We start from the raw sequence: 15,672 nt of genomic DNA, 5'->3' as shown, positions 1-15,672 counted from the left end.
CGCCCTCCCGGTGTTTACACGCCACGAAGAGAACTCCAGGGTCTGGTGGCGGGAGGGCTAGTTCAGGAGGTCACTGAACATGAGCAGTGGTCTATGGCGCTAGGGCCCTGGACAGGGGTCCTGTAAGAAACGACACGGAGTGAAACAGAGCCTGCACCCAGCGGACTGACACCCTGCTCTGTCGTGGGGGGGTCCTGGGGGAGGGAGCCCAATGGGTCTGAACGCAGAATTTTCTCTGCATCAGAAGGAAAGCCCTTTCCAAACGAAATGGAAGCCAAGCAATTTGATGTGATGATTTTATAAAAGTCCAGGTAATTAAAAACGATGACTGGAGAATCTTGGTTCTCATCAGGTTGTGGAAAGCTCGTCTCGCCCTTGTTCTCCTGACAGATACTCGAATGTCCGTTCCAACTAGATGACAGCAGGTCATAATACGCGGGCTGGGGCTTGGCCTGACTTCTTCCAAAACCTGCCTAGGAGCTGAATGTGAATACTCCATCTACCTACTTACATCTACAGAGACACAGAGAAGAGAACCCTTAGTCTGGCGGTGTGGATGCGGCTGACCAGACCCACGCTGAAAACCCAGAGACAGTTACAGGCGCAGAGGAGAGGGGGCCATGCCGTGTGTGCTGGTGAAGCCTTAGCTGGGTTACGGCTGCCCTGGTGAGCATCTGTAGCTACGACCACAGTGCACTGAGGGAATTAGCTAGGATCATGGTGGAGTTTGGTTATTTGTCCTATTTAGATATCCATTCTAAAAATGATCATATTAAGCACTGGCTTACAAAAATCAGCTTCTGACTCTTCACAGGACAATCACTTCCTTAAAGTCTGAGTAACACTGTAAAACTCCCCTTCCACGTGCGTGCATATCTGGAGAGAAAATACCTATGCTTTAGAAAATTCAAGATGGAAAGGATGCGATATGAAAAAGCTAGAGGTAAACGAGAGGGAAAAGGCAGAGGGATTGCCCACACAGGTGACCAAAATCCTCGAGAACATTCACGTGTGCTGAGTTTAGGCGGCTGGCGCACACACGTGGCTTGGTAAACACATGTTTCTTTGCAAACGACACACCCCTTTTGTTACCACTAAGTGAACAGATTTTAGAAAGAGAAGGATTTTCGTTAAATCTTACTTGAGTTCTTGTGAGCTGGTGGCCAGCATACTTCGAATGCTTTTGTCAGCCAGCGGGCAGCCCGACAGACTGTAAGACAGGCCAGAAGAGTCCGGTGAGAAGCCCTGAGGCCCAGCGTACATCCCCGACAGACACAACGTAAAACTGAAACCAAAAAGTTGAATGCAGAAAAGCGATGGGGCAAGTGCTGTATATTGAATTTTGTTGGTGCAATGAACCAATGCATGTTTCCATAGACATTTAAGGAAGCATGTCTTTGCGGAAACCATTTGAAAAGTCAGATTCAAATATCTGGGCTCTTTGGTCTCAATGTCTGTAAATCATATTCCAAATTGAGGTAGCTTGCTTTGAGATAAAAGACTTTTTAGAAGATGTCGATTAGCATGCTTTTGAAGGTCAACATATAGCACTTAAAGGGTGACACAGAAGTCAACGTTTGTACTGGGACAGCATTGTTGAGGTAAGCTGAAAACAATAAATTGGAAAGACAGAATCCACCATGAGAAAAGTGAAGGCACCACCTTCTGTGCGAGGGCGTAATTACCAGTCACATGACCACTCCCATCACACCTCGGTGTTGGACATCTGCCACCAAACAAAAACAAAAACAGCCAAAGCTAGTAAGCATGTTTCCCAAAAAAAAACAAAAAAAAAAACTTGAAAAAAGTTTCATTGTTTCCAGTTTAGCTGCAATGTCTGCACGGGGTTTAAGCTGCCTGAAGAAAAGCTGCAAATGCACAGGATCACATGGAAATGGCGTCTCCATAGCACAGAGCAGCGCTCAGAACAAGCGTCCACGGCTGGCCTGTCGCCCACCCGCCTGGCCCCTGGGGACATCTGTGCGCTGTGCGTGTCGCATGCTCAGACGGCAAGGCAGATACAGACCCGGGTAGAGGTGAGCCAGAGGAGGGGCTCGGGGGAGCGACCGTCCCGCCGCGCGCCGTGCTTACGTGATCAGGTCTTTCTTGCTCTCCTTGCACTGGGGGTACTTGGGCTTGGGGCTTGGGATGGTCACCTCCCCTGGGTACCTTCTTTCTTCGAGGGCCTCCTGGAAGGGGTCCAAGTCTTCTGGCTGCGGGTGAAACACAGCTTCAGGGCCACAGAAGACACTGGACACGCAGACCGGAGGCTGCGTCCCGCGCCCCCCCACCCCCGCCGTGTCCCGCTCCCTCCCCCACCCCGTGTCCCAACCTTACCCTTAAAATCACAACACACTCCCTTCCGAGGATGCAAACCCAGTTTCGTCCAAAGAGCATCTGTGGTCTACACGGCACTTGTTGCTCACCACTTGCTCTAAACCCCTAGTTCAGTGCGGAAATTCTAATTCCTGCAGCTGCACGGACAGGAAGGGCAGAGAAGCGGCCAGGCAGCCAAAACCAGCCACTCAGTGGACCTCGCTCACCGGGTTCAAGACCTACAGCAGCGTATCCAACACCGACAGGCAGAGCTTAAGCTTTACATGCAAAGATACCTGGGGCGTCTGGCAATCTTCGCCAAGTGTTCTACACTGTGGAAGTACTCTACACGCTGAAGTCCCAAGGCAACGGAAGACCAACATAGACTGATGCTGTGAGTTTAAATTGCTGTTGCTGCTAAGTCGCTTCAGTCGTGTCCAACTCTGTGCGACCCCGTAGACGGCAGCCCACCAGGCTCCCCTGTCCCTGGGATTCTCCAGGCAAGAACACTGGAGTGGGTTGCCATTTCCTTCTCCAGTGCGTGAAAGTGAAAATTGAAAGTGAAGTCGCTCGGTCGCGTCCGACTCTTAGTGACCCCATGGACTGCAGCCTACCGGGCTCCTCCATCCATGGGATTTTCCAGGCAAGCGTACTGGAGTGGGGTGCCATTGCCCTTCTCCAAAATTACTGTTAGGCAGCATTAAAAAAAATTTTTTTAATAGAATATTCTTTGGCCAAGAGGGGCCCCTTGCAGTAACCTAGAAATTCCTATAGGTGGCGATGTTCAGCAAACGTGTTTCCTGAGTGCAGGGTTTCACTTGTGTGACACTTAAGGAGGGCAAAGCTGCTGTCTTTTTTATGGGGGCTTAATTTTAATTAAAATAAATTCGGAGATTCAACTACCATGCCTTATTTGGTAGTAAGGATTTAACGTTGTAGGAAAGAAAAAGCCCTTTGGAATTTAGCTTGCCACTCAGATTCTATTCTCCTGGATACTTAAATCAATTTGAAGAATAAACATAACAGGCTTCAGATGTAATGGCCTTATAAACAGGTACCTTCCCTGACAATTCCTACAAATAGCTAATGTTTCCTTTTTATCCACCTCTCTGTTTCTGTAAGATGCTATGGCTTTGATGGTGGTCTCCCTATTGTGTTCAAAAAGAATTTTCATTTTCCAGGGAATAAAGGAGATGTCCTAACTTTCAGAATTGAACACTGGAGAAAAAGGCAGTCTAATAAAGAACACTTCTTTTTTCATTTATTTTCTTAGCCTAAAGAAAATTGTAACTATTTTAATGATTTGAATTTGAAAATTGTAACTACTTCAAAAATACGGTCTTGACGTAGGTGTTTTGGTAATGTTGTAGTCAACAAAGATTTGGGTGACTATACAAAAATAATTTATTCTAGGCTCCAGGGCACTCTTCTGCATATTTTGGGTGTTTTGGAGAACAGACCTTGTCCTTCCCTGGTAGCTCAAATGGTAAAGAACCCGCCTGCAATGTGGGAGACCTGGGTTTGATCCCTGGGTTGGGAAGATCCCCTGGAGAAGGAAATTGCTACCCACTCTAGTGTTCTGACCTGGAGAATTCCATGGACAGAGGAGCCTGGTGGGCTACAGTCCATGGGGTTGCAAAGAGTCAGACACGACTGAGCGCCTTTCACTTTCACTTCCCTGTCCCTAGCTTCAAGGAGCTAGCTAATTAACAACACAGAATTAAACATGTAAGCATTTAAGAGTCTCCTTATAATTCCTTACCTGAAAGGAAAACCCTGCATTCTATCAATTTATCACCCAGAAAAATGGATTGGTAAGCTGTTCGCACATTTTCTTAGAGAAATCGTTTGCAACAAAACACACTTGTTGGAAAATAAAATTCATCGTTCAAAGGAGTCAGTGGTTTGTTTCGCTCTCATCAATGTTACTCCCAAACCTCTCCTGGGTTAACCAAAAACATCTTCTAAGCTCCAGTCAGCTAAAAGTCATATTTAAAGGGAAAAGACCATTTTCACTAAGGCGTGCACCCAGGGCATTTTCCCTCAGCGGTGCCCGCTTGGCAGACTGGGTGGGTGGGGGTGGGGTCCACGAAGGGGACGTACGGTGATCTCTTTGGACTCGTCCTCGTCCATCCTTCGAGGCTTCATCTTGGTATAGTCCACGGGCAGGTCCCAGCAGTCCCCCTCACTCAGCTGGAAGCACCGGCTGCTCACCACTGCCTGCTGGGGGGACATGGGCTCCAGGGGCGTCAGGATCGGGCAGCAGCCTTCCCGCGGCCGCTGCTTGTTCATGCTCAGGTCCAGGGTCCCGTTCTCATCCACCTCCATGTCAGGGTTCTGCGAGACAGAAGGACAAGGTGACCGTGTACATCCCCCCCCCAGACCACAGTCCTTTCGCCAGGACAGAACCCAAGCTGCAAACTCCTCCCGGCAGTCTCACTTGCAAAAGCTCCCCAGGTGAGCAGAAGCGGCCCCTCCTGCGTTCCGCTCTCCACGCGTGGCTGTGAAACCCGCTGACAGGTGCGCAGGGCATCCGTCTGTCTCCACGTGTGGCTGTGAAACCCGCTGACAGGTGCGCAGGGCACCCGTCTGTCCGCTTATCTGTGGACCACCTCTCAATCTCTTGTCTCTTATCCACGAATCTATCATCTCTCTCACTTAACTATCATAGATCTGTATCTTTTGCCCCTAATATGTCTCTGCTTTTAGAAATAAGCCTCACCAGAAGAAAACAAGTGCCTGATTTCAATTCTATCACAGTTCAAAGACCTCTTAAGAGGTCAGAAATGGATGTGTGTACAAATTATAGATATATACGTAAACATGTACACAGATTTAAAATTCTCCTTTAGTTTCACGGATGCTAATACTCCCAGACTTGGAGATGAAGAAAATACAAGAATTTAGAGGGATGGAGGAGAGGAACTATAATTTACTTCCTTTTTTTGTTTTTGTTTTTGTTTTGGTGAGGGAGATCAAATTGAGTCCTATCGGGTACAGGCTCTGGGAATATAGTAGTGAACAAAACAAACCTCCCTACACAGAACTTACTTTCCAACACAAAAGCTTATCATATGCGATAAAGAGGATTTTCTATTTTAAGGCAGGGAAATGTGCAATCACAGTACAACAGCTTCCACAGCAGTGATCGCGGCTGACCTGCTCAAGGGTCAGCAAACCTGCAATGTAGTCACCCAGTTTTACAAAAGCTGAAGAGATACAGGGTGAGGGCTTTCTTTCTTTTTTTTGATGCTTTAAACAGATCAAGAATCCCTGAGAATCTTCCTCTCGGGAATGGGGAGAGGAGGAAGGGCAGATGGAGGACAGAGGAAGGAAAAATCAAAATATCCCCGACAGTGCTCCATTCCCCCCTCCCCGCAAAGAGTCATACTCTCTTCAGCAATTTGATGTCAGAGCTGGCATGAACGCCGCTGCCTACTCAGACGTCTGGCGTGTCTTTCCTCGGGGATGTAACAGCAGAGGGAAGGTGTCTGGAACCAACCTCCACCTCTGGGTTGTTACCGGGGTAAATCCCAGCACGTTATGCTGCCTGAACCTTCCTTGTGAAAGTGCACCTCTGGTTTCCAGCTTTCAGACTAATATAGCCTTCATCATGTCGGACTGTAATTCCCTCGGTCTTAGTTTATATTTAACAAAGCGAACAAAAAATCGAAGGGGTTATTGTCTTTTGTTTTTCCCCTTGCCACAGAATTTCCTCCATGGCATCCTGGCATTTTAGCAGTCCTGATCACCATGGAAATTGCATGCCCCTGACACTCCTCCAAAATCCAGGAATAAAAATATTAATAGAGAAGAAAGCATTTGCAAGACATAAAATTACTGACCTTTCTCCATTCACACAAATCACACCTATTTCTAACAACTACGGCCAATGTGGTGTGCTCAGGAGCGTGCCCAGCAGCGCTGGGCCACGGGGCGGCCCTTTGTTCTGAAGACGAGAGCCGCCCGTTCGCCGGCGGGGGCAGGACGCGCTCGCGCCCGGGTCCCTGGCCGCCTGGCGGCCTCTCTGGGCAGCTCCGGGCGCGGCGGGGCCGAGCGATTCCCACTCCTGCCAGGAGCCGCTCGACGAAGACCCGCCCTGGCCCTGCTCACCGTTTAGGCATCTGGTGCTCTAAACTAATGGAAGCTGACTGTAATTGCTTGGCTGGGAGCCCACGGGGAAACGGGATTTTTGCCCTTTCTTTGTTCCCCAGCTCTGGGCTGGAGGGCGCGGTCCAGCCCGCCCGCGGAGGCCTCCGCCCGCGGCGCTGCACACCCTCCTCTGATTAAGGGCCGGGGCGCAAGGCCCCTCGAGGTTCCCGGTCTCCGTGCTGCCCTCGGGATCGCCAGGAGGGGAGCGAGGTGTGGGTCCCCAAAGGGGGAGGGGCGGCGCTCCTAAGGCACAGGTGAATCTGAAAGACTGATCTGGAAAATGTGTCCCCAGGGCCCTGCGCAGCCAGACTTCCTCGGAGCAGAGCCGGGTTAGGGCGGTCTGCGCCGGCGTCTACGGGGCCGCGGGGCGCGCCCGGCGGGACCTCCGGGTTTGGGCGGCCGGGAAGGGAGGTGGGGGTGCGGTGGGCCGGGGCCGCGCCCCGCCAGGTGCGCCAGGCCCGCCCCGCCAGGTGCGCCCCGCCCGTACCCGCGCGGCGCACAGGTCCTGCGGCTTGGTGGACAGGTTCTGCGGCATCTCGCGGCAGCGCGTGGACAGGTTGAGGATGGCCGTGGCCGCCATGTGCGCCGCCTCCACGTCGTGAGTGTAGTCGAAGCTGCTCTTGCTGCACGTGCTGCTGGCGCTGCTGCCGCCGCCGCAGCTCAGGTTGCTGCTGCTGCTGGGCGCATAGGTGCTGGTGGTGCTGCTGCTGGGGCTGGCGTCCTTGCAGTACCGCTTCGCTGGGGAGACAGCGCGCGGCGGTGACTCGGGGGCCCCGCCCAGGCCCGCGGCCGCAGAAGCGCGCCCCGCGCCGCCCGCCCGCCCTGTGCGCCCACACCTGTGCGTCGGTGCCCAGGGGGACAGGGCGTCTGCCCACCAGCTAATTCCCTGAAAGAAGCCTGGCTTTTCCTGCCTTTTCCTTCTTTCCCATTGTGTGGGCGGAGCCGGGAGCCCACAGGAAGAGCACCGAGGCTCTCAAGCAGGTGCCTGGGGCAGGGGCGCTTTGGAACTGATCCCTTAAAGGCCAGCAGCCCTGGTTCGGGGGCGGGCAGCTACTAGCCACACCAGCGTGACCACAGCCCACGGTTGGTTTCTGTTATGGCTGCTCATCTACTCTCACGGGGAGACGAGGACCCTGCAGCCCACACATCCCTCTAGAGATGGGATGGCCTGTCCCGCGCGGGGAGGCGGCAGCAGCCCTCTGGGGCGTCCTGCCCTGTGCAGATGGCCCAGATGCACAGGCAGGGCTCTTGTGGGTCTGCGAGCACCCGCGCTCTGGGAAGGGCGGGCCCTGCCCTCGTGTGCATCCCAGCCGCCACCAGCTTCGCTCAGGGATCCTTCTGAGCAACCAGCCAGCCTCCCGACCACCCACTCCAGCCCTCAGGGCAAGGGTGGCTTCCGGAGCTGTTTGCACCTCCTTTAGCGCAAGGACGGGAAGATGACCGATGGATGACTGATTAGGATGTGTCCGGGGTCATTAAAGACACAGGATGCCCTTTGCTTAGGAGTCAGCAGCTCACCTGACCCTGCAGAGGGGGCGGGAATTACTCCAAGGGGAGCCCCAAGGGAGCCAGGAGAACTGACTGCAGGGTCTGCAGGGTGCCACCCCCTCACAGGGCACAGGCCCCTTCCTGCAGGGAGCTCAGCCGTCACCCTGACAGAGGCCGAGGTGCGGGGGAGCCCAGAGGGGGCTCCAGCCCTGCTCAAGGCTGCCTGTGTGCACGCGAGAGCCCCATCAAGATCATTCTGGCAGACAAGTCACCTCTTCTGAAAGAGGGAGGGGACGCCACTCCCGTCCTCAGCATTGCCATCCTGGTGCCTGCAACCTGGCGCCCTGCCCAGGGGTGGTCAGCAAGTGACCGCAACCTCACAGCCACCACTGCTGGTCATCATAGCACCCCCAAGAGCGGCCCCAAAGCGCCCTGTTCCAACAGGAATGAAAGCACTGACTTTCACCATCGACGCCTTTCGACCTGGGACGGAAGACTGAGCTTTCCTGACCCCAAGGGCGCGGCATGGGGAGGCTCTGCGTGTGCAGCCGCCTCGGGGAAGCTGCTGGCCTTGTCGAAGCCCTGCGTGTGGGCCTGGGCCCAGTTCCACACCCTCACACCCCCTCACACCCGCCCAGTGCGAGGAACGCCTTCCATCCTGCTCATCAGACTTGGTCAAGCCCGAGGACCAGCCCTCACACTTGTGTGTGTGCCTGCCCTTCTTCCCTCCTCTCTCCCCCATGAGCACACTCAACGCAGCAGACAGAGCAGGGGGGCCGTGGTCTCCCGTCTGAGCACAGATGGGGAGGCTGGGGCCGCTCAGGGGCACCTCCAGCGGATTCTATAAACAAGCTAGGGCAGCCAGCCCCTCGGCGGCTCACAAGACTCGCCGAAAAGACTCAAGTTTGTGGCTTCACATTGTTTACAATTTTGTTATAAAAACATGAATATTAGAAACTGGGAGAAATGAAATACCACTTAGGAGGGATTTTTTTTCCCCTAGTGAAAAGAGGGATTTTTTTTTTCTGGTTCAGGAAAAGAAATACGGTCCACATAAATAAGAAACAAAGTTTTGTTTTGCAACGAGGGGATTTCAGTTTCTAAAACAAAGTAAATGGCATACACGTCTCTACGCAACAGACTGCACTCCTCAACTTCTGGTAAAAGGCACTGACTTTACCAAATATTTACATCAAAAGACTCTACTTCCCCTGGATTATGCCAAGCTGATGGGCCTCGTCCAGAATTTTAGCAGCTGATGGAACTGGACAATTTGTTGATGTGCCTGTCAGCTCACATGACCCAGAAGGAAGGCGCGCAGAACATTTGTTTCACAAGCATCCTTTCACTGTGGGCCATCAATCATGTATTCTTTGCTCCAAATGCAAATAGGAGTCTGTGTACTTCAAGTCTCTCAGATAATGAAGCTCTTTGGTTTTAGTCATTACTTCCTATTTGTAAAATATTTACAAAACTGTTAGTGTCAGTAATCTTTATGACCAATCACACGAAGAGCCGACTCATTGGAAAAGCCCCTGATGCTGGGAAAGATTGAAGGCAAAAGGAGAAGAGGGCAGCAGAAGGTGAGATGGTTGGATGGCATCACTACCTTAATGGACATGAATCTGAACGAACTTCAGGAGATAGTGAAGGACAAGGGAGCCTGGCGTGCTGCAGTCCACACGGTCGCAAAGACTCGGCTACGACTTAGCAACTGAACCACAGCACACTCAGAGCTTCTGGGGCTCACTGCATGGACACCAGGGGGTGCCACACAGCAGGTGCAACTCTGCCTCGCTCCCAGCCCTGGGGCAGCCCCCCTTCCACTTTAACCAAGTAAAAATTTGCTTTCTTTTTCTTTTGACAAAGCTATTTTCCACCAAAGCTTTTCCCAATCAACTGGCAAACAAATGCATTCCTGTTCCTTGATGCCAGCGCATCCTTGAACTTAGGAGATGGAACAGCTTCTACTCCACAGAGAGGCCCTCGCATTTACAATGTCAGGAGCCCATGTGATCTTACCCCGTGCTGAGAAGGATCTCTTCAAGTGCCCTGTCCTCTCGTGCAGGAGAAGGAAAAACAGGTTGGGGTTTCCAGTGATTAAAGATGATGAATTAGAAAACCAACCAACCACCTTCCAACTTAGTCTACTCTGCCTGAAAGACTCTTAGGACATGGGTGTGCTGCCCTTCTGAATTATCATTTTCTGTAGGGAGTAGATCACTGTGGCCTTCCGATCTGAATTTCTGTGAAAATCAGACAAAATGGAACACAGACGGAGATATGCTTCCTGAGGATCCGCCCCCTAAAGTTTGGGCCTGTGCCCCTGTCAAGTCTGGTTGGACTCAGGGGTCTGCACCCCCTAATTCGTAGCCCTGACTCCCAGGCGTCATGTGGGTTCCTGGCGGTACTTTCCTGTAAGCAAGCCGAGACACGCGCGCAGAGTCCTCAGGGGAACAGCGGCACCTCCTGAAGGCAGTTTGCTCACGTGGTTTAGAGTTTATCATGTCTAAACCAGGGCTGGATTCTCAGTGGTCTCCCGCCTGCTCGCTCGCTCGCTCTGGGCGTCCTCTGCCTGGCTCCTGTCCACCCAGGTCACACCCGCCGGTGGGGTTTGGGTCTTGGGAGATGGGACATGGGACCCAGCGCTGCAGGGGGAGGCCTGGACCCCTCCTTCTGCACGAGCAGGTCTGAGGAGGCTAGGGGCAGGCTTCTGAGTCCAGGCGCGATCTGTCCCAAGGATATGGCTGGAGAAGAAGCTTCTGGAAGCGGCGGTGAGTGTGGGGGGCAGGAGAATGGGGAGGCAAGTCTTCCAGGGAGAGGCTGGCCTGGGGGTGGGGGTGGAGGCCGGGAGGCCTGGCCCAGAGAATGGGGCCTGGAGGCACAGGAGGGCTTGCCCAGGGACCCTCCCTACCCCAGTGATGAGGCCTGGGCAGGGGAGGGCAGGCGATGGGGAGGTGGGCGCATCAGCGACAAGGCCTTTGAAGAGCAGCTGTTGTTCAGTTGCTGAGCTGTGTCTGACTCTTTGCAGCCCCGTGGCCTGCAGCACACTAGGCTCCTCTGTCCTTCTCCATCTCCCTGACTTTCCTCAAACTCATGTCCATAGCATCGGTGATGCCATCCAACCATCTCATCCTCTGGCATCCCCTTCTCCTGCCTTCAATCTTTCCCAGCATCAGGGGCTTTTCCAATGAGTTGGCTGCTCACATCAGGTGGCCAAAGTATTGGAGCCTCAGCTTCAGCATCAGTTCATCCAATGAAAATTCAGAGTTGATTTCCTGAACAGAGAGTGGTTAAACGATGGTCAGGAGAACGTGCAATTTGGGAATAACCCAGAAGGAGGCTCATGAGAGGGGCTCGTGCGGGGCTGAGAACGTAGGGTTTTAACAAAGCCTGAGGGTGGTGATAAACTGCTCAGAGACACAGCGGGATGGCTTAGACCCAGTCGGAAACTTTTTCTGCCAAGGGCCTGCCAGTGGTGGAGGCTTTGGCGGTCACGAGGTCTCTGCCAGAAGCGCACGTCGGGCTGTTGTTCTGGGGAAAAGCCACCGGTGATACGGGTGAGGAAAACTGCTTCTGAACACTGACATTTGAATTCTTCTTTGTTTTTCCCCCATCTATTTAAAGTGGAAATGCCATTCTTAGCTCCCCATAAAACAGGCCTGGGGGGAGGCGGGGAGACACCAGCCAGGGGATGCTGAGGCGCAGGGCTGGCAGCCTGCAGGGCCTGCTCCCTCCTGTATCGCTTCCGCACTGGGCTGTCCGACGTCGGTGTCCTCCTGCCCGAGACAGACGACACAAAGTCGTCTCCTCACCGCCTACGGGTCATCCTGTCCCTTTTCTCACACATCTCAAGTCCTGCCTCGCCAGCTGGCTGGAAGCTTCCACTCACTTGTGGGTTTCCTGCCTTCTGGTAGCCTCCACTCGTGAGCAAGTTTAAAATTCACCACTTCGGTAAAACTCCTGCTAATTCCTTCAGGCAGCATGGACACCTTGCTTCACTGTGCCTGGGTGCGTTTCACTGTCTTCTGTTTACACACAGTCTCTTCCTTAAAGCTTGTTGTAAAGAAAGAAGAGGGAGAAAATGGATAGATGTATGGTGGACAGATAGGTGGGCCCATGGACAGATGGATGGAGAGAGAGGGGGATAGACAGACAGGTAGATGAGACACACAGATAGCTACTACTGAGAGTCTGGAAGGACGCGGGTGAATAAATCGATGTTTGTTGACTGTTCTTGGCCATGGCTGGTGGAATGTGAGGGACGACCCCAGAGCCTGCGGCAGGAGTCCTGCTTTTCCAGCCTCCGTGCACCCAGACCCTGAGCCCCACGCCTAGGCGTTATGCTCCCCTCCCGCAGCGGAGGCTCCCTCCGCTGCCTCTTGGGGCGACGGCCCAGCCATCGTGCACCCGGGGCACGCCTTGGAGACAGCCGTCTCGGGGGCGGCCGCAGACGCCGGCCACACCACGAAGGCCGCCTTTCCCTTTCCCTCAGTTCCTAGAAGACCTGGTGCTGACGTGCCTCTTCTGTGTTCTTTTAATGTGGGGACCAGCTGAAGAGCAGGGCAACAGCAGGGGTCTTTTCTGGGGGGCCAATGACACGAACAGGTGTAGGTTCCCCTCCGTAGCCTTGTTGGCTGAGCTGCACCTAGTCAGCCAGCAGCCTGGAATAACTGCTCCCTCTGCTTTCAAGGAAACCAGCACATGGGGGGATTCGCGTGTCTAGTACCACTAGGCTACAACAGGAAGCGCTGAGAAAGGGCGTGGCGATCCTGGTCAGGACCTCCCAGATCCAACCAGAACAGCGCAAGGAAAGGACAGGAAATCGGGTCTCGGGGGACAGCAGCCACAGGCCGTGTGCAGAAGTGGCCACCAGACCCCGTGAAACAACAGTGACCTGGGGCCCCACAAGGACAGACCTTAGTCGTGTGGCCTGAAGAATTCAGGTTCTTCAGACCCCTCATTTGCATCAAATGAATGAAGTTACAACAAAGCCTGAATTAGCAAATTATTACTACAAAACCCTCAATTATTATGTTATACCCTAAGCCACTCCCTTTTCTCCGCTTCCATCTTTGTTCCTATGTATTTAGAATTGATACACGCAAGGGTAATCAATCTGAGATACATCAAAGAAATATTACATTTCATTCACCGTGCAAACTAATTGCTATTAATGTAAAGAATGACTAAAATAATGTAGAAAGATGTGCAGCAACTCATATGGAATTGTTAAACGGTTTTGGAACTCCCCAAGCATTCAATTTAAATGGATTTTTTTGGTGTGCTGTGAGTTTAATTAAGTATCTTTTTCAGAGAGCTGCTCCGAAATCTTCCAAACCCTCTCTCCTGGCCTCTGCTGGAGAACGCCAAGATAAGACTCCTAAATCACCCAGCGTACACAACCCACGTCCCCATCGGTAACGTCTGCCAACTAGGTCCATACATCCTAGAACTGCAAGTAGAAACGTGGTTAGACAGATACGGAAAGTCACAGGACGCAGTCTCCCCGCTGTGCTCCAGTTACTTACCAACTTAGCTCTGTGACGACATGGGAACTAGTCTGTTTAGCGTTTGCACCCCTTCTTGTGGGTTCAGATATGCAGGAGTGAAAATAAACGACCTTTCCCCCTGAAGCACGTTTACCTATTTCTGGGCTCTATTTTGTTGGTGGACACAGAGGCAGCCACGAGTGCGGCCAGTGACAGAGTCACAAAGCCAGGACAGGACGCTCCCCAGGCCCCACCCTGGGGTCCGAGCCCGCTGGAAGGAGGCTGGTGGGGCCCGTGGAAGCTGCATGTTAGATTCACTGGTGACTTTTTAAAAATGCTGCCCACAGGGACCATGTCTGGGGAGTCAGATTTAACTGGTCTGGGGTGAAGCCATAGACATGAGAATTTAAAAATCTCCCCAACGAATGCACCATGCATCCCGACTTGAGAACAGGCAGGGAACACAGAACCCTCAGAAGGACCAGGAACTTCGGGCAGCTACCCCAGCTCTCCTGGTTTTGTCTGTGTCGGGGCGTCTATCAGAGGAAGCTGGTGCAGATGAGGACACGCCTCAGCCGCGCCGTGGAGCAGACGAGCCCACGGCTGTCTGTCTCCACCACCTGCCGGCGCCTGGGTGATGCTCTGCCCTGGGGATGACGGGGAAGGGGTCTCCCTCCCTCCCCGCCCCCTCCCTCTCCCAGGACCTGCTCGCCCACACCTGCGGGTACCTGGGGCCGCAGGAAACCCGCCTAGGCTGCGGGCGTGCCTTCCTTGGTGCCCAGCGAGCGACCCCATGCTCGGTCGGTTTGTAGGCAATGGATATGCACAACAACAACATTATCAACGGCAAGCGTGACGCTCATGTAGAAGAGGGTGCACCTCCTACCATCGAATCCTTTGGGGGATATGTCCCTGGTTTGCACCTTGGGAGCTATGGCCCGCTTGCCATAAGTATGGCTGTCGTAAGTGTTGTACTCAAACGAAGTCTTGGAATATTTCTCCAGCTCTTTGGCCAAGTTGGAGCGAGGCGTGGTGGTGGGCACGCTGTTTCTGTAGCCGTAGTGTGGGATCTCCAGCTGCTTTACAAAGCACATGGGCCTGGAAGCAGAGAGAGAGAACGGACAGCTTGCTTTCTCACGGCCACGCATGAGACGCGGTTCATCTTAAAACAAGAACACGGTGTTTCTGAGCTCTGTTAAGGAACCGGGTCTCGCACTAAAATCCCAGTTCTGTTTTCTCGAGAAAAGGCCAAGCGTGCTGTAAGGATACAACACCAACTGGCTTCTGCCAAGATGCCGACCTTTTGGAAATACAAGCAGAAAATAAAATACTTAACCTTTGAGCCCCCCTTTTGCTTTTCAGAGTCTAAGAAAGTGTGGAGAAGATCATGCAAAGTGGATGTGGGGAGGGATCGCAGACCCCATGTCTCCTTTGCGGGGCCTTCAGACAGTGCTGCGACCATCATGCACGGCGAAGCGAGAGAAGCTCCCTTAACAAAATGTGAGGAGTGAGGGAAACAGTCTCAAGGATGTGGACGGAGAAGACGCTAAAGAGCTGGACGACAGAATGGAACGCGTCCTGGCGCGTTCTGACAATCAGCGTGCGCTTTCAATGCCGTCCCCTGCAAGTCACCCATTTTTCTACACTGTGGAATAAAGTACTTAAATGGAAGAACTCTCAGTTACATATTCATGAATACTCCATCTTGCTTTTTGTGTGTCCATCTGTCTCAAAGGACCTTTTAGACTTTAAAAAAAATAATTTTAGATTTACAGGAAATTGGTGCAGAGAATTCCCTTAGACTTTTTGCCCCAAACTTCTCTGTATGTTAACAAGTTTATCTATCAAATCACCGACACATTTACCTTGATGTTATAATTTACCTTATTTGCTTCTTCTCAAATCACCAGAAAGATGTAACAGTTAGTGAAATGTCTATTATTTGGGGCCTTTTAGCAGGCAGTGGGGTGGGTCATAAATGAACGAAAGCTTAGGCCTTGCCCTCAAAGGTCACTTGGACTGTGACCTTGTTTTAGGAGCCCAAGGGCTCGCAGAGTCCTGGGGAACGGAGGACCCCCGGGGCCATGACAGTCCACTCAGTTTTAAGAGAGAAGGTGGCGTTTGTCAAAGTTAAGATCCAGGATGGGGCAGGAAACACACCAGGAACATTGAGCGATAAGGAACAAGAAAGCCCCGTGCCTCTCTGGGGGCAGCAGGAGGCAGG

General features: G+C 52.7%; 1 protein-coding gene across 2 annotated transcripts in view; it reads right to left on the bottom strand.

Moving 5' to 3' along the window:
* MYT1L (myelin transcription factor 1 like) overlaps window positions 1–15,672 on the bottom strand; it is a 421,026-nt gene that overhangs the window by 93,830 nt on the left and 311,524 nt on the right. For both annotated transcript variants that reach the window (XM_024995855.2, NM_001078012.1), the window contains 5 exon segments: window positions 14,335–14,546; window positions 6,956–7,206; window positions 4,420–4,653; window positions 2,092–2,213; window positions 1,142–1,210 (listed from right to left, as the gene is read on the bottom strand). In XM_024995855.2, coding sequence (XP_024851623.1) covers window positions 1,142–1,210; window positions 2,092–2,213; window positions 4,420–4,653; window positions 6,956–7,206; window positions 14,335–14,546 — 888 coding nt within the window.

Source organism: Bos taurus, chromosome 8 (genome assembly GCF_002263795.3).
Source record: "Bos taurus isolate L1 Dominette 01449 registration number 42190680 breed Hereford chromosome 8, ARS-UCD2.0, whole genome shotgun sequence".
In the NCBI taxonomy this organism is placed as follows: domain Eukaryota; kingdom Metazoa; phylum Chordata; class Mammalia; order Artiodactyla; family Bovidae; genus Bos; species Bos taurus.
The sequence above is the reverse complement of the archived record's forward strand: the minus strand, read 5'-3'. Positions and strand labels throughout refer to the sequence as shown.